The sequence below is a fragment of the Athene noctua genome, chromosome 18 (genome assembly GCF_965140245.1).
Source record: "Athene noctua chromosome 18, bAthNoc1.hap1.1, whole genome shotgun sequence".
In the NCBI taxonomy this organism is placed as follows: domain Eukaryota; kingdom Metazoa; phylum Chordata; class Aves; order Strigiformes; family Strigidae; genus Athene; species Athene noctua.
In genome coordinates this window covers 2,795,594-2,821,444 of record NC_134054.1, presented here as the reverse complement: position 1 = coordinate 2,821,444, position 25,851 = coordinate 2,795,594, and the positions used below count along the sequence as shown (strand labels likewise).

General features: G+C 53.6%; 1 protein-coding gene across 1 annotated transcript in view; it reads right to left on the bottom strand.

Annotated features, from left to right (window-relative positions):
- The window catches only part of NTN1 (netrin 1), a 107,621-nt gene that overhangs the window by 12,341 nt on the left and 69,429 nt on the right, over positions 1-25,851 (bottom strand). The window contains exons 3-5 of the mRNA XM_074922239.1: positions 24,596-24,745; positions 21,388-21,441; positions 858-932 (exon numbers count right to left, since the gene is read on the bottom strand). Of these exons, the coding sequence (XP_074778340.1) occupies positions 858-932; positions 21,388-21,441; positions 24,596-24,745 (279 nt within the window). The remainder of the gene's footprint in view (positions 1-857; positions 933-21,387; positions 21,442-24,595; positions 24,746-25,851) is intronic.

Below are 25,851 nucleotides of genomic sequence, written 5' to 3'. Positions count from 1 at the left end.
CTTTTTCCAGCTCAGTCCCACTCTCGATGCTCAACTCATCCCACCAGTGTTGGCACGGTGGTGAAAGAGGGTGATCCTCTGGGCAGGCGGGAGCATCCCTCCCTGCCTGCCTGTGCCAGCGGGTGATGGCTGAGCTGGGATGGAGAGGGGCTGCTGAGCCCAGGGAGGGCTTCAAGGGGCTTCTTGGTGTGGCTGGAAGAAAATCCCCTCCCAGGGTCACCCTGGGCACCTCCTGCATGGACCACACTGGGAATGGACCCACATTAAAAATAATCCCAGGAGCAGAGTGTTGGGGTGGGAGCTCAGGACATGCCTGCTCCAAGCCGGAGCTGTGGAAGGATGCTCAGGATCTTGAGTATGAGCAAGGATGGGGATCCCACAGCCTGCCTGGCTGTCCCAGGGCTGCACCACCCTCTGAACTTGCTGGGGAATTATAGAGAGGATGGATCCAGATGACCTGCTGCTTGCCCCCACAGCAAAGCACAATTTTGAAAAGCTCTTGCACATAACAGCACAGTGAGAAGAGACAGGACACGGTGTCACTGTAGCCCAGCAGACACTGTGGGATGAGGACACTATGGACCCTGATTTGGGGACTGAATCAGCATCTGCAGGCAGACTCATATTTTCCAAGCATTGCATCACTGCTCCACCAAGCATCACTACCCGCTGTCCAAACCCAGCACAAACCATACCCCGCACTGCACACATCCCAGCTGCCGTGAAGCAGAGCGGAGCTGCCTGGCCCTGGCTGGGCTGGGTGGGCTTGGGGACACCCCGGGAGGGAGATGCTGCTACTCTGCCTCCCTTCGCATCCGTTCATCCCTGGGAAGTAGCAGCTGAGAGGGGCGACTCACCATAGTCTTTCTTACAGTACTTCTTCATGTTGATCTTCAGTTTCCCCTTGGAGGCTTTGCAGTATGAGTCACAATCTGCACAGGAGATAGGGGGAGGGCAAGAAAACATTAACAAAACAAATTAGCCTTAAAATGAATAAAAGGCTGGGGGAGGGGGGGGCGGCTCAAAGCTGCAGCCTGCCATGAATAAGCAGCGTGCCTGTGATATCCATCTGCCAGGCCCCGATTGGGTCGTCTAAGGGGGCATTCAGAAAAACCTTCCTTTCTAAAGAAAGCTTTTCACAAAGGAAACCATCCTCCCGCCCGCCTCCCCCAGCCCGGCTTCCCTGGGCTGCCTCTGTCTTCCTGGGAGACCCCGGGGGCCTCCCTTATTGTGCCACCCAGGGCTTTTGAGAGCCACACAAATTCCCCCTGTTCTCCAGCTCCCAACTGGAGCCTGCCCGGAGCCCACAGAGGCCCCATTGTCACCCCTAACCCGGGCCGGTGTCAGCCTTTGGCATTCATTGCCGAGAGATTCGGGCTGGGGTCACCCTCCGACAATGCGGGTCAGAGAGGAAATTAGCAGCCCATGAAGCATTAGCAAAGCCTTTTGGTGTCCACTCTACTGAAGTGTGCAAATAAAATACCCCAGTAGGAACATTTCATTTCTAATGGGCCCCCACTGCTGGGACACGCTGGCTTCTCCCGGGCGGCGCAGTGGCGAGCAGGCGGGAGCGCTGGCACGGCAGCCTGGCAGCGTCGCGGGGCTGCTGGGCTGGAGCCGGGCCACAGTCCCGGGCGGCTGCGGGGATGCTGAGCCCTGCTCCGGTAGCTGCTGCTGCCCGGGGACCTGCTCCTGGGAGAGATGTGGCTGGATGGCACCGTGCAGCCGGACGGCATCATGTGGTCGGTGCCCTCCAGCCACTGCTGGGAGCAGCCCGGTGGCACCACGGCCAGGCAGTGCCACAGTGGCTGGAGATGTGCCACCGCATGCCAGCTCCCAGAGGGGGGGCTGGCTCACGGACATGCTCTCCATGCACATCCCATGTCTCCTCAGCACCCATCCGTGCTACAGAGAAGCCCTCAGCACCATGGAAACCTCATATTTGTAGGAAAATGGGGCACATCTGGCCACAGCAGGGGGCCTTGGTACAGCAGTAGCCCTTGGACATCCCCACCTCTCCCAACTGCCCTCCACAGTCACCAGGAGACCAGGTGTGAAAACCTGCTGAAACGCCACAGTGGGGCCCCAGAGCTCTGTGAGCAGGGAGGGGTGCTGGGCACGTCGGGGGACTGCTGGTACCCCATGGCCAGCAGACACAGGGTGCCTCTGTCTTGCCCCAGGCCACACTGGCAGTGCCAGAGCAGAACCACACCTGCCCATGCAACACCCCACACTCTGGATGGCTGGGGCCTGAAACCCCGGGGGAGAGGCTGTGCAGCATCCCCCCTTAGCACAGCTGTGTCGCACACCAGGGTGGCATGTGCCACAGCCTCAGCAGGGCTTAAGGCCCCATTTTATATGTACTGTGAGAGTCCTTGCAAGAAGCAGTTCCTTCCTAGAGAAGCTGACACTGAGCAGATGGAGGGGAAGACTGAGGCACAGAGTTGAGAGGTGGCTGCACAGCTATAGCAGCTCCAGCATTTCCTGGCCATAGCTCTGCTTGCAGCTCTGCTGTGCCCAGAGGGGCTGTGGTATGAGGCCAGCTCTGGGACAGGGCCATGTTGGAGGAGGTGGTCTCCAGCGGTGGATGCTCAGAGACAGCCCAAGGAGGGCACTGAGGGCTGCAGACATGGTGCACGGGGTGCTCTACACCCTCTCAGCTCTCCAGCCTCAGTACAGGAGGTGTCCCTGGAATGCGAGGTGGGTTCAGAAACATGGGGAGCTTCCTCAGGCAGAGAGGAGATGCTCCAGAAGGTCTCAAGGACCTGAAATCCAACACTTCCCCTTGGCAGCAGAGCCAAACCCAGCCTGAGCCAAGCAGCAGCTTCTTTTTCAGCTTGAGGGGGAAACCAACAAGAGAAGGAAACCCAGAGAGCTGCACAGCCCAAGATCATCAGGTACCACCTAAGTACCAACTCCTCTGATCCATACATGCCCCAGCCCCTCTCAACACAGCCAGGCAGTCACCTTATCTCAGCATCATCCTCCTGCCCCACCGCTGCCTGCTGCTCCCACTCCTCAGGAGAGCACCCCCAGTAACACACTTTTCCAGTATGACCTAGCCAGGGCCAAAAGTGAAAGCTACAGTATGAAGCGGGGCACCTTCCTCCTCTAAGAGTCCCAGCTGAGATCTCTGTCCAGCTACAACACAGCCAAAGCCCTTAGAAACCCAGGAGCTGAGCTGACAACCGAGGGGTTCCAGCAGCCAACTCCTTCACTTTGCTTTTCTCATCTAACACAACCCTGAATATCAAGTAAAACTTGAAATGCACTGAAAAAGGAGTGGATATGCCATAAAAACTGTAGCTCAGATGATAGAGATTTGCTAGCAGAGTCCCAGCCATCATGCAGTGGGGACATGGCTGCCTGGTGTCACCAAGCCCAGGAAACAGAAATAACTTACTGGTAAGGTGTTCCTGGCCATAAACATCGAAGAAAAAGTCTGTAAGGAAAATAAGTGTGCACGCAGTGACCTAACAGCTCAGGGATGCTTTCCCCCACCTTCCTGGTGGAGCAGGGGACTGACAAGAGACAGGTCATCGGGCTGCTTCACCAGGCAGCTGGCACTGTTCTGCCTAACTGCATATTGATGATGTTTTCAAGACACTAACGTGGTTATGATAAATATGATGATGGTTCTCTGGCACAAAAATCCTGGAGCTCTACAGATATCTATAGATATTATCACTGCTGCTACATCTCGGCCCCTGCGCAGTAGCTGATCTGCAGAAGAGGCTGACACAGGGGCAGGCAGGGAGCAAGCACCTGGCAACTCTGCCTGCAGATCTCTCCTTCCCTGGCCAGACCTAAGTCAGACAAACAGACGCTGGCAAGCAGCTGGATCGGAGCAGTAGTGGTGGGCAGCAGCTCCCACCTGGATGTCTCATGTCTCAGTCTCAGGATCTGCAAGGGGCCTCCAGCAGCCAACCTGGCAGAGCTCACTGAGAGCAGATTCTCCTCCAGACCCACAGCACAGAATCCCAGAATCATCAAGGTTGGAAAAGCCCTTGAAGCTCCTCCAGTCCAACCATGAACCTCACCCTGACTGTTCCCAACTCCCCCAGATCCCTCAGCGCTGGGTCAACCCGACTCTCCAACCCCTCCAGGGATGGGGACTCCCCCCTGCCCTGGGCAGCCCATTCCAACGCCCAACAGCCCCTTCTGCACAGAAATCCTTCCTCAGAGCCAGCCTGACCCTGCCCTGGGCAGCTTGAGGCCATTCCCTCGGGGCCTGGCGCTGGGTCCTTGGCTCCAGAGACTCATCCCCCCTCTCTGCACCCTCCTGGCAGGGAGTTGCAGAGGGCCAGGAGGTCTCCCCTCAGCCTCCTCTTCTCCAGACTAAACCCCCCCAGTTCCCCCAGCCGCTCCCCAGCAGACCTGTGCTCCAGACCCTGCCCCAGCTCCGTTGCCCTTCTCTGGCCATGCTTGAGTCATTCAATGGCCTTTTTGTAGTGACCAAAACTGAACACTGCTTCTGGGATCTAGCCACAAGAAATAACAATCAGACAGAAATCATTGCTTTTCAGTCCAGACCACTCACAAGAACAAGCTCAAGCCTCTTCAGCAGCCTCTCCCCATGGAAACATCCCTAGCCACATCTGAGCTTCCCAATCCTTACACTATTGCCATCATATTTCCATTCCGTCTGAGATTACTGACCTGCTAGGAACCCATCCCAGCACTTTTTCCCATGCAGGAAGGCTGTGGGGTGATGGGGCACCACCCAGCTGCCCCCCAGACCCTGCAGACAGCACCTCACCCCACAGCCTCTGCTTGATCCCAGGGTGCAAACCTAGAACCAGGGCTGCAGCTCAGAACACCCAGCTACAGCCCAGGTCTGACCTCCTCTTACTAACACAACCCTTACTGTGCCTTCCCTTTCTCTTTCTTTTTCTCCCAACCCCACAGACTGTGCCAGAGCCTCAGCTGGTTTAAATTGAACTTGATGTGGCCAGAGCCAGCTGGTATAAATCAGTATAAATCACCAGATGCCAGGGCTGATTTACATGGGTGGGGGATTTGCCCCACTTCATTTCCTTTGTCTTCTACATGGAGAGCTCTCCTGCCTCCTGGGTGACTTGGAGGTCCTCTAGGGCCTCTTAAGGAGGGCAAATGGTGTTTCTCAGAGCAAAGCACTGAGTTTGCATTTGCTGGTAAGCAGTGTGGGGTGATGCTGGAAGACCACTGCTTGCTTAGGTAAAGTAGACAGAGGGGATATTATAGGATATTATTTCAATGCTGCCTAATGCTTAAAAAATACCTTGCTCTCATCTGTCAAGTGACATTGCATCAGTTTAGGCTCTGGGAGACAGTTTGCTGATCTCCTGGTCCCCTGATAGAAAATGATGGCAGAGCCAAGCTCAAAGGCTGGGGAGGAAGGAGGGGGCAGCAGGCTGAAATGGGAGGAGAGAATTGGTTTGGAGCCTGAAGTGCTCTAAATGCTGTTTTAGTGACCCCTGCATGTGCACAGAAGACACGTGTGTGATGTGAGGCTATTGCAGAACTTGTCCCCAGATTCTTCTGTTACAAACCTCCTCCAGAGTCTCATGACAGGTGCTGTTTGTCCTGGCTGCATGAGAGGCTCCTGTCCCGCAGGTCCCCCTCGCCCATCTCCGTGGGGTTGCAGAGGATCAGCCTGGGTAACCTGCCATTAGAATGGCAGAGTCTGACCAAAAGGCCAGGCTGACGATAAAAGGAGACTGCCTGAAGCAGAGGCCTCCTTTTGGATGGGGAACAACTTGGTACTTGAAGCATGGGGTGGTAAGTGTCCAGGTCCTGTCCACTCAGGTCCCACAGGTGTGATGGGCTGGACACCACTTGGCTCTGCCCCCCAGGACCGGTGGCCGGGGCCAGCCCCAGCTTGCTGCCCCATGGTGGCGCACACAGGTGTCCCCTGCACAGGGGGTGCAGAGCAAGGCTTGGGCCTCACCCTGGTGCTGTCCTGCCCTGCTCCTCCTCCTGGGCAGACCTGTCCTCTCAGCCTGCCTGCCCTCAACAGACCCTGAAACCTCCCAGAGTCCCTCCTAGCCTGCATTTGTCCTGGCCAACCCCCTTCTGAAGGGCTCCAACACCCCTGGTTACAGAACCATGGTGTGGGAGAAATGGAGTGGTGATATCTGAACACCCTCCTCCCCCTGCTCCCAGTGCTTTCCTCCCTGAGTTTGCTCAGCTGCGCAAATATTTCAGTGCAAATCCCCATTTCAGAGATGCAAACCCAAAGCACAACCAGACTCTAGTGCTTTTTTTTCATCATCGCATCCTAACGTGCCGTGACCCACAGGGGACACATTCTACACTCCCCTGCCGTGTCTCCTGAGCTAGAAGCAACCGGCACTTCCCTACAGGACAGCACAAACTTTCTGCGTTTCCCGGATAAACAGAGCGGGAGGGGATCTGGGAAGAGGCGGTTGACACTACTTGTTCAGAGAGGGCTGGGAGCAGGTGGCGGGCGGCTGTTTCGTGTCGGTCGCAGCTTAGTAAAATGTGTCAGCATAGCCTTCAGCAGCTTTGCAGCTCAGCCCATCCCCTTGATATAACTAATTCTCTGGCTGAGCAAAGAGTTTTCACAGCTAAACACCTTCTTTGTTTTGATTTTTCTTTTTTTTTCCAAAAGTTGCATTTTATTTTTTTGGAAAAACAAGTCTTTATTTTGAGGGGTTGTTTGAGCAAGACTGGGGCTGCTAGCATGAGACTGAAAGCTGCGGGAAGCTTGGGGCCCTGGTCCCTTCATGCTTTGCTAACGTACCCTGCTTCTGCCAGAGTGCTGATGCTTTTGGGGTTGGGCAGGATGAAGGTGCCGGCAGCTGGAGTTCAGGGTGCTGAGTGGCGTTCCCAAGAAGACGCTGCATGAGACTGTGTCTTGCTGCGCTTGCAGTTCCAAAATGAGCTTTAAGCCTCTGTGAAAGCCACATGTCGGTAACGGAAATTAAAGGCCCCTTGATTCTGACATGATAGAACGATTAAAGCCACATTTCTTGGCCTGGGTACCTAACTCAAAATGCAGATATAAGGCTTAGATCCCCAAGGGGATTCAGATTTCTAATCCCAATTTATGCAGCTAAATTCCTATTGATTTCCCCCAGGTAGGGCCCTAAATACATTTGCGGGCTGGGATCCAAAGTGGAGGTGTTGTGGCTTAGAAAGGGAGACCCAGCCTTGTCAGTTTGGCCTCAGCATTTCAGGGGGTGAAGGGTGCTTGCCTGCTTTCTGTCTGCGTGCTCCCGAGGGGCTGCACTGCTTGTTGGGGCTCTGCAGTGGGGGCCTGGGTGTCCCCATCTCCTGTTGGCACTGGGTGGGATGTGCAACCAGACTGCAAAATGAAGGTGAAGGTGCAGATCCAAACGTCAAATTCAAAATCCATGAGCCTGTTGCTGGAGAGAGCAGGACTGAGAAGATGGAAGTGGGGATCTGCTTGGAGTCTGCAATACCCCCAGAACTGGGCAATTCAGATCAATGGAGCTGTTTTGATTTGCTCTAATGCAAGGAGATCATGGTGATGAACAGCTTTCACCTCCCTTCTCTTTTGTCTTCCTCCCCAGCTTTACTGGTCAGAAATCCTCCCTTGGGGGCTGCTCGTGGGCTGTGGTGTCCCCGCACAGAGCTGCTGCCTGAGCTGCCCTGCGTGATGGGGCTGTGGGAGAGAGCAGTGGTGACTGTGGTGGGACATGGCAGCACCCAGGTCCCCACCAGCTCTTGGCAAATCCGTGCTTGGAAATGCTGGCTCTGGTGCAGAACCGCTAAACCTTTCCTCTGCAGGCATCTCCAAACCTGTGCTCCAGCATTGTTGCTGCTTCTGGCTTTCTAACAGCTCCTGAAGTTGCTCTGCCCCCACCTGAGGGATGTGACCTTCAGATCAGCGCTGTTTTGCACGAGTGCCCTCAGGGAGGAAGGTAAATGTCTCACTGCTGCATTTTTGTGAGCTCTGCTATCACAGCGATGCTGAAGATGAGGCCAAGCGAACCCTCCTTCACCAGGAGTCAGGGAATCCCAACTCTCGGCTGCGGTTCATGCCCAAACCTCGCAGCTGAGCCAACAGTGCTCTCAGCGAAAGCCCTGATGTGGGTGTTGTCTGCATCTAGATGTTTTCTGAGTCCATCCAACAACCACAGAATTATTCCAGGTGCTTCACAGAACTGCCACAGTCTGTAGTCCTGTGGGATATACAGGGCAGTGTGTACAGCAGCCTACAACTCCACGGGCCTGCAGAGCTTTGGGCTGCCCCATCTCCATGGGACTGAGTGCTCCTCCAAGCTGTTCAGACTGGAAATAGATCTTCAATCCCTTTACAGGCAGCAACACAGCGTCTTCAGCTTGCAGATGAGAGCATGGGAAAAAAGCACAGGGAGCTGGAAGGTGTGCCTGAAGGGAGTCAGCCTTTGGGCAGAGCAGGGGTGAACCATTGTCTCTGCTCTGCGGTTGAGCATGGGCTCATCTGGGTGGTTGATGTGGCCAAGCTGGGCATGAAAACATTTCTATAAGCCGTCTCAAAACATCCCAAAGGCAGTTGGAAGCCATGCTCCCGGGTGACACGGGGGATGAAATACAATCCACCACTGCCCAGCATCGGGACAGGAGAGACGATGACCCTGTGCCAGGGTTGGCCTGCAGCAGTTATAGCACGGATGCCTTTGGCTCTTGGACTTCTGAACATTTCCCCAGGTGACCATGAAATCGTGTTTCTCTTCCCACATCACTGAAGCAACCGCTTGCTTCCATCCTGATTATTTTAACATCTCCTCCACGAGCAGCAAATGACTGTTAGAGTCATTTTGGAGAGTGCCAGCTCTGCTGGCCAAATATGCTTGTTCCAAGCTTCTAGCTCTTGGCCTTTGCTGGCCACGTGTCCCAAGGGAGAGGATGCTCTGGAGTAGCTCTCTCCTCACACAGGAAGCGTGGATGGGCTTCTCCCCGCAGGACGAATGGCAGGGGCTGCAATGTATCTGGCTTGCAGAGCACACGTTGACTGTGAGGGGTTGATGCTGTAGTTTAATTTGGACTGGACTCCAGTGGGCATCTTTGTCTCAGAGCAGGCTTCTTCAATATAAAAGGAAATTTAAGGCAGAGAATCCATCCCAGGCTATTCGCTGGAGATCAGCGATCTGTTCTCCTGTGCTCTGCTGCAGCCGCCTTCCCTGGCCCAGCCACTGGACGGAGCAGGGCGTCTTATGACTAAATCAGCTCTTCTTCCCCAAGTCTGGTGATGACCCAGCTATCGTGCATGATGCCCTTGTAAATATAACATACAAATTAGTGATCTTCGTTCTGGGGCTAGCTGCAGGACAGTCAGGGCCTCTGGCTGGGTGACCTTGGCCATCTCTCCAGCACAGCTGGGATCTGGTACAGGGAGGCACATAATTTGTAAAGCCTTGGACCTGGGATGAGCAGGGACTGGGCTGCTCAAGTCATGCATGTTGTGTGATCTGCAAAATGGTCCCCACACTTGAAGCGGTCCCTTCCTCAGCCTGTGGACAGGGAACCTGAGGGCCTGGGTCTGCTCCCAGACGGTCTGTGCAAAGTCCTAGTGCAACGCAAGCCTCTGGCATGGGGTTACGTTTAACCACGTGTCCGTGTGACTTTGTTGTCTGTCCTCGGTCACCTCCTAAGTGGGCCTGGGGCAGTTGGCTTCGGAGCAGTGGTGCCCACAACATGCCCTGGGAAAAGGAGCTGCCAGGGAATTGGCCCATCAGCTCCTGGGACAGCCCCAGAGATGGTCTGTGACCCGGCTGCTCTACGTGTGAAGGCAGAGGCACCTGCTCAGGCACCGGAGCATCTTCTGGTCTCTGAAGCAGGCTCAGAAGCACTTTGCACCAGCACGTGTGTGAGGGGTTGAGGCCAGCCCTACCCTATAACGAGCACAGCTGCTGTGGCAGCAAGCTCTGCCAGCCCTGTCTGGGCAGGAAAAGTGTGGTCAGTTTTCTTTTTTTTTTTTTTTTTTTTTGGTAGCTGTAGATCGTAACACTTCCCTGGGACCCTGTTGAAAACCCTGGCAATAGATATACAAAATCTGTTCTGCAGGACAGTGCCAGGACTCCCTGGGACCACTTGGCAGGAGGATCCTCAGCTCTGCCTGCAGCCCATGTTGCACATCACAGCCTGGGCCGTTGGCAGGTCCCTGGCTGCAAGGGATCCTCACAAGACAGAGTTTGTCAAAGACATCCTCAGGCAGTGCCCAGGCTGGGGACTTGATGCATGGTGCTGGGGGCAAGGATGGGCAGAGCCCTCCCGTGCACCAGGCCCGGCAGCCCCCTGCAAAGGGAGAGCCCTGCCGCAGCTCCGCAGGCATCTCCTGCGAGGATAACTGCCATTAACCTCTCCCTTGGAACAAGAAGGTGCAAATGAGCCCACAGTAGCCTCCATTCTTCTGGCTGAACAAGATTGATTGAAAAACAAATTGGCGCAAATAAAGCATGTAATTAGATTAAAGCCTCTTGCCTGGAGCTGGTGGAGAATGGGGCGGGCGCTTAGCAAGAGCCCGCAGCCCCCTTCTCGCCTCTGCGGCATCCAGCACGGCTCGGGGGCAGCTGGCACCGGCCCCTCTGGCCAGAGCACCAGCACCCCGCGGGATGCGGCCGAGGCTGCCCACCACCTCTGGGGGGCTGCCCTGGCTGGGGCCGGCCATGCTTGGCCACCCCGTTTCAAGCCCTGGCCCGATGCGCTGCCCCGGCCACGCTCTGGGTGCTGCCAGGGCACGGGAGCGGCCCTGGCTGTTTGGTCCGGCCCTGGGACCCCTGACCGCTGCGGTCGGAGGGGAAACCACCCCCAGGCACCACCCGAGCCCAGTGTGGGTCAGGGTGAGTTTGCTCCTTGTTTCTTTAGCTGCTTGATGCCGGCTTTGGGATGGGAGGGAACGGGCCTGAGTCAGTTTTTGTGTTTTGGGACGTGGGTGTCCATAGCAGCCGTGACCTCACCTGTATCCCAGTTTCTCCCAGATATAAAGGGAGGGAGGAGACAGGCTGCGGCCTCTGGTGACACAGTGGGGACAGCTCAGCTGTGCCAGACACTTAACGCACTGGCAAACACCACATAAACACAGGCGCTTTATGGCTCATCCACCCCTGCCTCTACACCCTCCTCGCCCCTCTCCTGGGAGCGGCTGGCAGCCGGGGCTGGCAGCACATTTCCTACCCCTCCCCGCAGGAACAAACCCAGTGCTGAGCCCCAGGGGACACGGGGGACGTGGGGTGACATCCCCAACAGCGCTTCATCCCCACCCAGCACTTCCCCACAGCAAACGTTTCCCTGGCCGCTGATGAACTCCAGGGTTGCCGCTCCCAGCACCCCCGAGGACACAGCCCTGCCGAGAGCCGCAGTCGAGATGATTAAATACGTTAATAGGAAACCATCTGTCTTCAAGAGCGTTGGCCACCTTATAAATTCCCGGCCTGACAGCAGCTCCCCGGCCGAGCGGGCGCTGGGCGGGATGTGGGGCAGGATGTAACCAGAGCCGGGGCAAATCAGACTTTCCGCTCTAGGGGAAACACGGCAACGGAGAGACGGTGCTGGGGTTAAGCGCTTTGTTTTGCCAAGGGGAAACAGCATCTGGAAATGTCCCAGGATGGGGAGAGAATCAGCTCATTTCACTTCGAAATTTTTTTTTTAACTTTTTTTTTTTTTTTTTTTTTTTTTAGGTGGGTTTGGCAGTGATACTGGGCTTGCAAGTCCTTGTGCTGAAGCTCATGGCTTGGCTACAGTGCCCAGGTCTTGTGGGCACCCAGGTCCCCCCGGTGTCAGAAGGATGGTCCCTGAGATGACAGCATCCTGGGGATGGAGGGTTATGGGGATGAAGGGACGTGGGAATGGAGGGATGAAGTGAAGCAGGGATGCAGGGATGTGGGGATGGAAGGATGTGGGGATGCAGGAAGCCTTGAGATGGGGTTATAAGGGCACAATGCAGTTGTGCGTGAATCTTATCTGCATTTCAGCAGAAGTTTTGTGGTGGCTTGTTTTGTGTTGGTTTTTTTTTTTTTTTCCACAGGCTTTCTGAAATATTTTGAAGTCACCAGAAGATTCCTCACTGGAAGCCCCTCACCCCTATTGTACTCACAGCCATTCACTACAGATCACCATGAGAAACCCCTTTTCAGAAGGGAGTTGGATGCTGCAGCCGATCAATCAGTCAATCAATCACACAGTCAATCCATCACCTTGCTTACAGCCTGAGACAAGTGAGATAATACCCATGCCGGGCTGAATTAATTACTCATTTGGATGAGTACAAAGCTAGAGCCCCCCAGGTTGAGCCCAGACTTACACCAGGGTACCGAAATGAGAATTTCGCCTCCTGATTGTACTGCAGCTATGCAGACCTTTATTCCCTGCCTGCGGGATGCTCCCAGCTCTCTGCAGAGCTTGTGCTTGCCGTTAGCAGTTCTTTACGGTGAAGAGCTGTGATTTTTCTCTCTACCAGTGCAAAGAGTAGACTTTAGTAAAAAAGCCTACTCCCTGGCCATACCCCATCCCAGGCTCTGGGAGCATCCTTGCCAAGACAGAGCAGGCACGGGCTGTGCCTGCAGCCTGGCGGCTCCTCCCCAGTCTGGCCAGGAGTCCTTCAGGCAGGATGCGAGTGCTGCTGAATCCTGCACCCGACTCCGGCCAGTCCCTGTGCTGCTGATCCCCTCCAGACGTGTGAGCCCTAACACAAGTGTGCACACTCCTTTTCATTGAATATCAGAGCTGGGTGATTATCAAGAGGTCACTCCTTCAGAGAAAAACTAAGGCTAGCTGGCACTCTGCTTGCAATTCTAGAGTTAAGGCTTCGTGATTTCCTTTGTTAGTCTGGAGACAAATCTAATTAATATGTAATCAGACACATTCCTGGCTTTTCCTTCTCAATACATAATGTCACAGAATCATTAAACTAACAGTGACTGTTCTCAACTTCGCCACATCCCTAAGAACTATGTGAACCCAGCAAAGAACCAGCTAGCAGAGGATGGTTCTGATCCATTGACCTCTGGGTTACGGGCCCAGCACGCTCCCACTGCGCCACTCTGCTGCTCCTGATACACCCCACACTGCCAATACAATGTCTTCTGACAGTCCCTTTCATGTTAAATGTGCAAGGTGCTACAGAAGTTGGGGGTTTTGGTCTATTTTTTACATTTTACCTCTGATAAAGATTCCCCCAAGGATCAGCCTCCCACAGGACCCTGTGCTCCCTCTGCTTGGTGGAGAGCATCCCTCCTCCATGGGGCGGGGTGCCTGTGGCAGTGCAGCTCCCTGGGGAGCACAGCACCCGGCCGGGCCAGCCACCCCGGGGCTGGCAGGAGGCTGGAGGAGGTCGGGTGGCTGCGCTGTGCCCAGCAGCTGAGGCTCATAGCCAGCCAGCCCAGCCTGAGCAGAGACCTGGACCTGCTGGGGTGACTGTGCCTGAGGCTGCCCGGCTGAGATTTGGGAGGGTTGCAGTGTTCAATGCACGCTGGCAAGGTCGGTTTGGGGCCACCTCTGAGACAAAACCATGGCACAGGGAGAGACTCCAGCCCAACCATCACCTCAGGGGGGCCCAAGGCCATGGGAGGCAGGGGCAGGTGGAGTTTCAAGGGACATGTCCCTGGCCCCTCTGACACACCCTGCTAGCCTACGTCAGCGAGATGCCAAGAGCAAGTGCCACCATCCAAACACAATGACTGTGGTGCAACGCGGGCGCAGAGCTGTCCTCTTCCCTCCCTGCTCGCTCAGTGCTCTGGGAAGGAGGGAAGATGTGAACTTCAGCATGGTGTAGGACTTGCTTCCTCCAGCCTTCCAGGACACCACCCAAGAGTTGCGTTCACATGCGTGTGCCCAAGTACAGAGCGATCAGCCATGCTGGTGGCACTCATTGCTTTTGCCCCTGTGGGTACAATGCCAGGGAGAGATTTGCCACTGACTTCACCAGGGGATGGAGCTGGTCCAGCAGTTTAGATAAGCGTTTTGGAAGGGGTTGGGGACCAGAGGTTTGGCCCCACATCCCCTCCCAACCGGAGCCACTGCACAATGCCAGCGGCCCGTCCCCACGCTGTCATTTTCCAAGCAAGCCTCGCACCCCTCGCAGATGTTGTGGAGGAAGCTGGCGGCTCACATGGTGTTGACTCCTTGTTTCCAGCAGCTCATTAAAAGGAGCTACGGTACATTTAATCCTTTCCTAATGTCACTTCTCCCTTGAAGCTGTTGCTGCAGTGATGATCACAGTGTTTATGTGACCGTGAGCAGGGGGGACAGTGGTCCACAACCTCTGCTTCGAGTGGAGCTGTTGAGCCAATAAGACCACATTACCAGGGGCATGCACCAGTACAAGCTGGCCAGGAGACTGGAAATAAGGAGGGGGTTCTCAGCTGACCAAGCCATGAAATTCAAGCCCAGCCCTCACTTGCGGTGGGAGCAAGTGATTTAACTCATCTTCTAGCAGCTCCTGGTGAGGTTTTGCTGGGGCAATGCCAGTGCTGGTGGCAGCAGATTGGAGGGACCCCTTTTCCTCCATGTCAATCTACAAAGACAGATTTAATCCTGGTGGCCACCCTCTGAAATCTGCATTTTGCCCTTCTGCTGTGGGATGGATAAACCCTGTTCCTGCTGCTCACTCCTGTGCTGCCCCAGGGGTGATGGTGTGTACCTGGCAGCAGGGGACTCTCTGAGGGTGGCTTTGCATCGCCTCAATTCATCTAAACATGTGCAGGCAAAAAATTAAAGCTTCTGATCCTCAGACAAAAGAAAAACAACACTTTTAGGGCAGCACTACTCTGACTCTACCATCAAATGATGCTGAAACAGGAGTACCAACTCATCAGAGAGGCCAGTTTTCCCCATTCCTGTCTCTCAGTGGAAGATTGTGGTATAATTTTGAAATTTTACCTCAAAGCCCAAGTCTGTAAGTAGTGAAAAGCCTGAGAAGGATGCGTAGCCTCCAGCTCTGCCATGGGACAGGATGGGAAGGCATTGGAGGGGCTTCCAAATCTGGGACATGGGTACAGGGCAGCGAGGGGTCCAGAGAGCAGCAGAGAGGCTGCAGGGGGAGGTTTGGGAGGGGTATGAGCGTGCAGGCACATGCCCCCGGTGTGTGTGGCATGCTGGTGGGGGCTCGGCACCGTGATGGCACTGGGGCTGCCGGCTGTGTGAAGCGAACGGAGAGTTCTCCCCTGGGGGAACGAATGTTTTCAAGTGAATGTTTTCTACTATTTCCTATAAAGTCTCTATTTTCCCTGACTGAAGCCATAACCTTTCCGTGTGTTTTTCTAAGTGAGACACAGAAGCAGGAACAGTCTTGAAAGGCTCAGACAGCCGATGGGATTTGTTGGTTTGTTTTTCGTTTGGTTTTTGTTGTTTGTTTTTTTTTTCTTTTTTCCTTGAGACTATTCCAGATTGTTCCAGAGCAGAGAACTGACTGCTCATCTCCCTTCTCCGAGCTGCTTCCGGAAGATATTAATCATCCTCGCATACCGCAGCATGCATCCACCTCCTCGCTGGGTTGCCTCTGCACTCTGGGAATGCTGCAACCTGCAGCCAAGCTGCTTCAGGTCAATGCACTCCTGAGGGAGCCCCAGAGATTGCCAAGAATGGTTTGGTTTTGTTTTTTTTTTCCCTTTTCTGCACTTATATCCAGCCTTTTCCCCACCAGCCAGGAACAAAAGGGCCCAGACAACACCTTGAGCCCAAATGACTTTTGGAAAGTCCAGATCTGGTTTTGAAACTGTAGAGGCCAATTTCCAGGGAAAAACCAAGCAAAATTGCATCAATCCAATCACCTGTTTTTATTTAAGCCCACTAGCTGAAATCATCCACCTAAGATAATCATTTCCAAGCCAATCTGGATTCAATTCAGATAAGACAACATCTGACTGGCAGGTTTGTAAATCTTTCCCCCCCCACTGTTTTGGTTTTTTTTCCCCTTTCGCTGCGGCCCCTTCTGCATCTCTGAGTGTGACCAGGAAAGGATGGGATGGCAGCAAGAACTTTCCTCATCTGGCCACAAAAATGAGAAGCACCCCCTCCTCATCCTCCAGTCTCCCGGTATGGGAGCGCATTTCATCTAAACAATTCAGTTTTGGACCATTTCCCTAAATTGATTTGGACCTCTGAGAACTAATCAGCGCCAGGCAGGACCTCCCACACCAGAGTCAACACTGTTCCACACCTTTTACCAAGTCCAGCTTTGGCCCCTGCTCTTTTGAAATGTACCTCTTGTTGACTCAGAGGAGTGGTGATGATAACTTGGCTCTTGGCGAGGAAGGTGCTTTCTGTCCTGTGTAGCTATGAGCAAAGAAAATAAAGCAGCATCTCTCCGAGAACTGGCTGCACCCAAAGCCTCCCACTAATTTTTTCTCCATCTCTATAACCCTTTTGCTCCCGTACCATGGGAGCTCTGCCTCGCTGACATACTGATTTAAGGATCTGTCATGAAAACACCACAAATTTCAGCAGGATGCTTCAGGGTGGTGGTGGTGGCCGAGCAATGCCAAGACCCAGGACCGCCTGATGCTCCCTGCTGATGGGAAGGGATAAAATACGGAGGGTTCAGGATCCCTGGACAAAGCGGTGCTAAAAAAAGTCTAATAAAAATCACTGCGAGAAGAATTATGATCGGATGCTGGGCCCATCAGATTGCTCTGCTTAGCCCAGCCTCTGCTGGGCTTTCACGAGGAGATGGCTTGATCAGTTCCTGGTGAGATGGATTGGTCCCTGGTCGCCCCTCCAAGCAGGGAGTGGGGACATCTGGCCCTCCAGGGACACGGGGATCCAAGAGACACTGAGAAGTCATTTCTCATGGCTTGCAGGCTGTCAGGATGCCTGACTCGCTCCCAGCTTGCAGATAACCCTCTCCCAGCCTCCAGCAAGGGGTTCCTTTGCTGAGAGGAGGTCTCTAACTCTGCTGACATGTTCTCAAATACTGGCTTTATGGAAACTTGGGCAGATCCCTAAATAACCTTCTCTCCACAACAAGGATGCAGAGTTATGGGATTTGCTCCTTTGCTGATGGGGTCGTTTGCTGCCAGGATCTGCCAGGGCTTGGGACTTGGGTCTGCAACCTGGCCAGCAGCACTAGGGCAAGATAGTCCCTTTGTAGCAAGGCTGGAGAATGTTGCAGACACCTACCCAAAGCCTTAGTCAAAGGTGAGCAATATGTCCTGACTGACACGCCTCTGACTTCTACAGCCATCCTGATCAGTACTCACCCAGGGAGGTGCAGGGGTGGCAGGGACCACCAGGCTCTGCCCACCGGCTGCACAGGGACCTGCTCTTCACCAAAGTGTCCACATTCAGTGTTTAAAATGGGATGTGCACCCCCTGGTCCTGCTCAAGGGTCCTTTGGCTGCAGGCTCTATGCTTTTGCCTTGCTCACCCTGGCCCTGCTCACTGGCAAGCTGAGGGGCCGCAGGGGCACAGGGCCCAGCCCTGCGGCACAGTGCCTGGTGCCGAGCTGGTGGCCGTGACATGCAGCCCGGGGCTGCTGCGGGTCACACTGCCACAGCGCATCAGCTCAGGGCAGGCGCTGACGAGGGCTGTGGCCAATCGAGGTGGCAAGTAGAATTTGGGATGGCCGAATGCAGCTGCCCCAGTTGGCATTTGCCCAGGACAGTGCGGGAAGTTCACAGAACAGAGCTGTTTCCCCAGCTGTGTTAGTATCCACGTGGAGCACACTGCATGGAGGTGGGAGATGTGTCACCCCCAAACCAGTCCTCACACATGGGGGACAGCGGGGCTGGGGCTTTGGCAGCTCTTTCTTTCAAGCTGGGATGTTGGCTGATGGATGTGGATAAGCGCTGCTTCCTCCAAGCCCTTGCCTGCATTCAGCCTCTCTCATGGTCACGCTCTGGCAAGATGCGAGAGGACATGGGGACTGGCAGGGAAAGACTATGAATAATAGAGAATGTCCTCAGAAAGGCCTCTTTGGACTCATGAATAGAAATGTACCCAGATAAATGAGCTCCTAACAGCAGCAAAAAGACATTGAGAGATCCCTGTGGCCAGTTCAAACTCAGGCACACTGCTCAAGTGTCACCGGCTCCAAGGCTGGCTTAGCAGGGCAAGCTGCATGTAAAACTGACCCCGGGGACGCTTCCCACCACAGCGATGGGCAATGCAATCGGCCACTCACTCAGAAATTCACCTGTGCCCTGAAACCTGGTCGCGAGCAGGTAGGGGCTGGCATACGCCAGGTCCTGCCTTAGGAAGGGGCTGGGGCCGCTGCACAGGGTGGGATGTATCCTGGCTCCTGGAAGCGAGGAACCCAAGGAAAGGAGGCTCCAGCAAGGATGAGGTTCTAGCTGGGAGGTCCCCAGCGTGAGTGCCAGGCTGCTTCTGCTCCCTGGGACAGCAATGGTGCCAGGAGATCCCAGTAAGGAGGTGCTATAGCTCCACACACAGGGCTTCATCTCAGGAGCCAAGCTCCTTGCAGAAAGGGCTGTGAGAAGACATCTTTGCATCTCCTCGGCTGCCAGACCTTCACGTTCATTGGCAGAGCCTGTGATAAGCCTGGTGTTATCGTGGTGCAAGGTGTCTGCTCTGCCATCCCTGCAGCAGACTGGGAACAGAGCAAGTTTGGAGGCTGTGGGGGGAGGAACAGGCAAATCCTGGTGTGGAGCACAAAATCTCAGTGTTCCCAAGCCATGAGACAGAACATTTAGTCTGCAAGTCCCTGCTAAATAGCAGGAGCCCGTGAGAAATCTGGTGTTTAATCTCTTAAGCTTTTTGTATTTAAACATTGCTAGGGTTTATTATTACCTGACGGAGGGTGAAAGCACTGCCTCACAGGGTTGCAGGGCTGAGTAGCGCTCGACTCCCCACTCAACATGCCCAGTTTGGAAATTGTGATGCCAAGTGCCAAAGGCCCCATCCCCAAAGATGCGTCAGTAAATCAGGCAGGTGAAGATGCTTAATTTAATGTTACGACACTGTGGAGCAGAGCTCACCCCAGTAGGATCCAGGCAAACCCTTCAGACCCTGCTCTGCTGTCATCCACCTTCTGCTGCAGAGGGGACCAGCTGGGATTGAGCCTCTCCTGCAGTGCAGCAGGCACGTTTTTCTGGAGGTCCCACTGATCTTTAAACCACTAACTGATACACTCTATCTGCCTATAAATCTTCCATCTATCAGCAGCACAGTCCCTGTGGATGGGAAAAACCAACTAAAAGTCTTGGCTAGGCCATGGGCTTCTTTTATAGCAAGGGGTGAAGCAGGGAGCTGCAGACATAAATTTACCTCTGACAGAACGAGATGGGGAGCAGGAAGCCTGCTTTGCTCGTGCATCCAGCACGTTTAGCTGGCACTGCTGGGATGCACTTACACATTGCACTGAGCTGTGGTGTTGGGATCAATGAAAGAGCTGCAGAGGCTGCAGGAGCTGCCAGCTCTGACAACGATCATGAGAAAACTCGGGGTGTGCCTGCCCAGTGTCTTGGCCAAGGTGGGGACATCCCCTTACAGCCAGAGCAAGATGGGACGTTCAGTGAGAGCTTTTGGGATGAGCTCTCTGTGGCTGAAAGATGGTGAGATGCACTATGGCACGTAATTAGCTCCTGAGGAGTTAGGGAAGAAGATTTCTCCTAATGGAAGCAGGTAACAGAGGCTGGTATTGTCAGAAATAGTGTTGTAAGGAAGAGAAGACCTGCCCCTGCTGGGCTTCAGGTTAGGTGGGACAGTCTCTGTTCCTAACAGCCAAATACCTCACTGTGATGGACTCACCCAACTACACATCTCATGTTGGTACCAAATTTATAAGGCAAAGCAGCAAAAGAGCTGATCACCAGCACCTGAGCTGGAAGCACGCTGGCTGCAGCAGGTTTTTGGTGTGTCTTCATGCTCCTTTCAGCCCTGCATGTCAGTGGAGGCACTTTAAGACACACATGTGAAATGATAAGCACAAAGCCAAGGCTGCGAGCTATTGCTCGTACCAACCTAAGGGAAGACACTGAAACACAATCTGCTGCTACTGTGTTTACAGGTGGCAGAACTTGTCCTTTAAATCAGTCCTACAGAAAACTCTGGGTTTTATCTTACTGTGACACTGAAGACTGAAGACCTTGCCCCTTTGTCCCTGGGTTTCCCATCCCGGGAAGTGCTCCTGAGCATGCATCAAACAGGCTCAGCCTGCGTGAAAAGCTCTGCCATGCGATGAGCCTTGGCTCAGAGTTCAATTCAAGGTAACGTCCATCACTTTTAGTACAAAATCCTTAATTTATGAACCCTCCTACACTGGTGAGACAAAAGTAAACAGCCTTTACACCTCGTGTGCTTCACAGCTGTGGCACTGTTCAAATACCCTGGGAATCTGCAGGCAGCAGAAGGGGATAAGTCACCCTTTCTCAGGGCCCTCTGGCTCCTGCCGTCCTCCCCTACTCAGACCTGTCCAACCCAAGGGAACTGGGGACAGGAAAGTCCCTCAGTGAAACGGCAGGGCAGGTGTCCACCTCTCTATGGGTGTAAATCATGAGGGAGCATGGCGGGGTGTTGGTGCAGATGTGGTGGTGGAGATGGGGTGTATGAAGATACATGTTGACCCCTGGGTAGGCACTGCACGGATCGTGTTTGACTCAAGGACAAGATGGGGGAAACGGGAGTATACACGCACCGTAATGTGCCAAAACTTTCTAAGGACGATCCTCTGTACTGCAGTTGGCATAAATGTGGTGATCCAAGTCCATCAGGGCTGTGCTGCTGTCCCCAGGCTCCAGCCGCTACTGCAGGACCTCTCACTGCAGGACCCACAGCTGCAGGACCTCCCGCTCCAAGCTAAGATGCTTCCCCTGCTCTTACAGTCACTGGCCTTGAGACACCTCTGAGCACAACTGGCCCCACCAGTGCCACTAACCACAGCTGTGTCCCACCCAAGGACCTGCAGAGCTGGACACGAGACACATTGCTGTAACACACAGAGGCCACAGCAGCTCCTAAGACTGTTTAGCACAAGAAACACACAGATCTAGGCAAATAAAGGAAATGCTCATATGCAGCACTAAGCAACACTTTGGTTTGTTGTTCTCTTTTAGAGTGTTTTTGGTTCTCCAGTCCTTCTCCACCAGAAAAACTTGGCAGAACAGTTCTCTTAGCCTCTTGAGAAGGTAACCATTAAATAATGGTTAAATTCAATAATCAGCCAGCGGTGGTCTTGGGTCCTTACCTCTTTTCCATCAAGCATTGGTTCCACATTGGGTAACCCCTGTGGGTTTATAGATTTAGCACCTCTAGGAAAATCTTTCTGTATCTTCTTTACACTCCCATGTGCTCCTAGAAACACCCATCTCTTGGGATACTGCACACTTGTTTCAAACACTTGAACATTTTTGGCATGAAAGGAAACCACTTGTCCCAGTACAAACAACAGAAATTATGTATTAATTTAATGCAATTTCATCTCAGGCAGATGACTGGTCAAAAGACATTTACCACGAAGATGCTTTAAAAGAAGAGACAACATACCTGCAGGCTCCTCTGTGCTGCTGGCAGCGGTGGTGGGGGGAGCGGCAGGGATCTCTGTGCAGGACACCGAGAAGCAGACAGGAAAGCAGAGGAAATAAAAGAAGGAGGTATTATTCCAGATCCTAAAGAACCTGGCCCCTGCACACACCACATTTTCCCTTCTCAAGCATGTCTACCAGCAAGGGGTATTCCCCAACCATGTCCTTCAGCAAGGACTCTACAAGAGTCCCAGAAGCCAGCACACCAGGACCATACCCACTGGGGAACTGGGCCTCCCAAGAGGGTGTTGGAAAGGGTTTTTCAAACCAAATATTTTGTCTTGTGGCTAAAAATAAAAGAAGATGCAGCCAGTCAGATAATTGGTATGGTGCCACAGCCAGCAATTTCTATTCTGCCCAGACACAACCTGCTGTGACTGCTAGGTCCTGGTTTGTGCCCCAGGGTGAGGGATGCTCTTGCAGGGGCTCGGAGGGTCTGTAAGCCAGGCAGGGTGGTGTGGCTGCCTGCTGTGCCGGGCCAGCCCCAGCAGGCTATGGGAGCATTGCTGCCTCTCCCTGTCGCTGGGCTGCCCCTTCCAGCTGTTGTTTCAACCCATGTCTGAGGCAGTGATACCACTCCTGTGGGAGGTAGGATGCAGGGAAAGTATTGCATCTGTCTGCTGAGATGCAAGTGTCACCTCACACATTTAAAAGAAAGAAATATATCTGGTGCCACTGCAATGGTCCCTGGTTTTGATAGCGGGCTGGCTTTGCAGTTAAAACCACATAATGTTCTGGATCTTCATGCCCAATTTTGACTGTGTTTGCTGATGTTAAAAAGGATGGACTGCAGATGGAGCACGTTGTATGGTCCCAACTTTGGCAAGATCATCACTTTTCCCCAGTGCACATACACAGCTGTCATTACTGACATCTTTTGTGCATTTAGGGCACAGTGCTACAATGTCTGTGTATCCCTGGAATCCTGGCAGGGGAGCACCCGACTAGTCCATTTTGAAAGCGGAATTTAGGCGTGAGCTGGGGGTCAGCATCTGCCTCCTTCTGCTTTTGCTCTCAGGAAGCTGCCTGGCCACAGAGGCAGGGTTTGCTGGGGTCTGTCTGCACTGCAGTGAGAGCAGATTGCAGGGGTGCAGCCCAATGAGCATTAGATGACTGAGTCGTTCAATCTCATGTAATTAAACACAGGTATGAACCCATGCAAAATGCACGGTCCGTAGTCAGGCAGTACATGAACAACCAGCACAGCCATCCTGAAGCTGGCAGCTGGATGGGTGCTTGTGCCTGCCAGCATGGGCTGCAGTGCAGGCAGACACCACTGGTGTCTTGTTCGTTCCCCATGAGGTGATTTTTGCTTGACTATAAGTCTTTGGGACAAGGAAAATATAAGCAGTGGTAAATCAGAGAGCAACTGTGCTCTTGCAGACAAGGGGGAGAGCCCCTCGCTAGCTGCAGTGTGCCGGTGCCCTCCCCGTGCCAGATGTGTGGGTGGGGATGGAGAGCAAATGCCCTTCACTACACATGTATAAAGTATGTGTGAACTACATCCCCCCCCACACATAGATACATGCTGACTGACATTTTTCAAGGATGAAAATGTGCTGGTTTGGGTTTTTCTAGGATGAGAGAATTGTGAGTTGCTCACATCCTCAATTTAATTGCTTTAGCATCGTATGTGCAGATTAAACTTCCAACAACTGCTCAGTGGCTTGATAGCCAGGCCAGAGCATTGCTTGAAACACATTTTGAATAAAAGCTGTGGCCTGTTGGAGAAGAGGTTTTAGAGTGACACAGAAGTAAGGGCCTCTCATGGGTGCCCGGATGGTGTCTGGGTTTAAACCAGGGCAGTTCAGCCCTGCCAGGCTCACACCAGCAGGCAGCCTTGAGCACCCCAGTTGGGCGGCTGGCATGAGCACAGCCCGGCTCCGAACGCCTGGTTGGACCATGTTGAAATTCTGTGTCTGTCTTTATTTAGTGCAATGAATCCCAAGGGAGGTGATGCAAGGAACAATTTACTCTGTGATTTACCATGACCCTGGGGAATGATTAATGATAAACCTTTGCGCATACTTGCTGCAAAGCATACCGGAGCCATGACTGTAACATCTTGGGGAAACAAGCATCTGGTTTGAGCTCTTGCTGTCCCATTGCGACATGGGGAAGAATGAATCTCAAGTGACCAAAAACCACCCTGGAATGTATGTTTTCTACAGCAGGAGAAGGTGGAGAAAGGTTATCTGCTCCATAATTTGGCAATGGCCATTCTGAGAGGCAGATGCTGCAAGGGGACAGTTCAGGAGCAGACTATGGGTTCCCAACAAAGGCTTGATTCTTTCAACCTTCACTTTTCTTTTCCCATTGGGCATTTTTTCCCCTTTAGAAGTAGGAAGTCAATCTTGAGGGGAGCAGCCCCTCCTTCCCAGCCTGTCCCAGGCACCATTATTTTGATGTTTCATTTCGTTAGGGCAGGTGGAGATGTCTCTCACAAGGTGCACGAGCTACTGACAGATCCAAGAACAGCAAAACCAACAGGCAGCAGAGAGAGGCACTGGGCTGAAGCACACCCTGCCCAGGCAGTAAGTGCTCAACAGGGGCTGAGTGGGGATGTGGGTGTTTGCAGAGCAAATGCTGCAATGGAGAGACTGGGAGCCGCACCTGGTGCTTGCTGCTGTTGTTTTAACAGCAGAAGATGAGAGCAGCCTTGGGAAGGCAAACTTAAATCAAACCCAGGGAAGCAAGTGGTAAAACATGTTTCTGGGTGGGTTGTGTGAGTGTAAGATCCCCTTTAGCATCAAACCATCAGCTCTTCTGATTTGAGCTCTGCGCTAATGCAGCACAGCCTGATTTTGGAGAGAAAAACCCTGTTTATAGCGATCTGCCTTAGCATCCAGACCTGATGTGGTACTGCAAAGAAAATGTGCTCTTGGAGCACCTTTGCTCTGTGAAGCAAAATCAAATGACTGGCAAATTGGGTTGTAGATGCACTCACACAACCCACCCCATAAAGGAGACAAACTACTTGGAAGCTGGGGGTGAGTTTTGGACTATATGCCCTACTGCAGGCAGTGCAGCTGGCAGGGGTACCCAGGCAGCCCCGTCCCCCGAGCACTGCCCCTCGGGGTTAGTAGCCACGCAGCCTGGGGAGCGGCTCCTGCAGGTTTATAAAGGTTAATATCTCTAATCTACAGACATCAAAAGAGTGATCCACCTACTTATGCAGGGAGCAATGGGAGACCGGCTTTGCTGGTAGCCTTTGGCACATCGATTGCACGTGATGCCGGTGACACCGTCTTTACAGGGACATTGACCCGTGGTTTGGTTACAGGTTTGGCCGGCGGCGCCCACGGGATGGCAATCGCACTCTGTGGGGGGAACACACAACAAGAGGGTCAGGGGAGAGGAGAGCGGGCGCAGGCGGTGTTGGGGTGTCGGCGGGGAGCAGGACAGGCACTGCGGGCTGCTAGCAGCTCTCTCATCACGGCTCCACCATCTCTGCAGCTGGAACTGAACCTCCAGCAAACATCCCGTCCAGCTAGAGACTGCACTGACCTGAAACAGCGGTGGTATTTGGCAGAGGGGGTGCACGCAGCTGTCACTTGGGCACAGAGGGATGGCACCAGAGAGGGGTTGGCCCAGCCACAGCCAGTCCCGCTGTGGAGATGGAGCTCCACTCGTGCACAAAGCAGTGTGTTCTGCAGATCTAGGGAGGCAGCGTGGGATGTCCCCACTCAAAGATACCCACCCGTGGACACTGCAACAGCCTCATCCCATGGGTGCTGTGATGAAGAATTTGCAGGACTTGAAGAGGAAGGGAGCAGGCAAGGCAGCACCGCTGGAGGATTCCAGGAGCCACAGCACCCACTGCCCCCACCCCAGTCAACTTCAAACTCCCCTGGGCTCCCTGAAGCAGTGGGGGGGGGCTGTAAGGAAGAGGTACAAAATCAAGGAGCATTTCATCACCCCTTTAGCACACGAGATCTTGGGCAGGAAGTAATTGCTTTCAGAGATGTTGGCAATTCATTTCACGTGCACTACATAAAAAAAAAAACCCTACTCTCTTTTCAGTGCTTTTGCTCAAGCTCTTCCCCGCTGAGCAGCATCCCTGGCAGCTGGCACTGCGGGCGCAGGAAGGAAATGCCCTTGTGAGATGCAGGCAGGCTGGAGGACCTGCTGTTCCTGGCCAGATGGATGGAGGCTTGACGGCAGAGCTGGGCAGATGTGAAGGGTTTGGCAGGGGATGTAAATACTACACTTGAAATCATTCACCATCTCATTTCCCACAGTGGGACTTACCGGCGCAGCTGTTTGTTAAAAAAAAAGCCAAAAAAAAAAAAAAAAAAAAAAAAGCAAGCAAGCATCGGGGCTTGTTATCATCACTGCTCCAAAAGGATTATGGCCTCGCACATTTGTTAACAGCCCTGATTTCTAAGAGCTGCAAGCGCCGTGCCAGACTGTGGTCTGCCCCTGC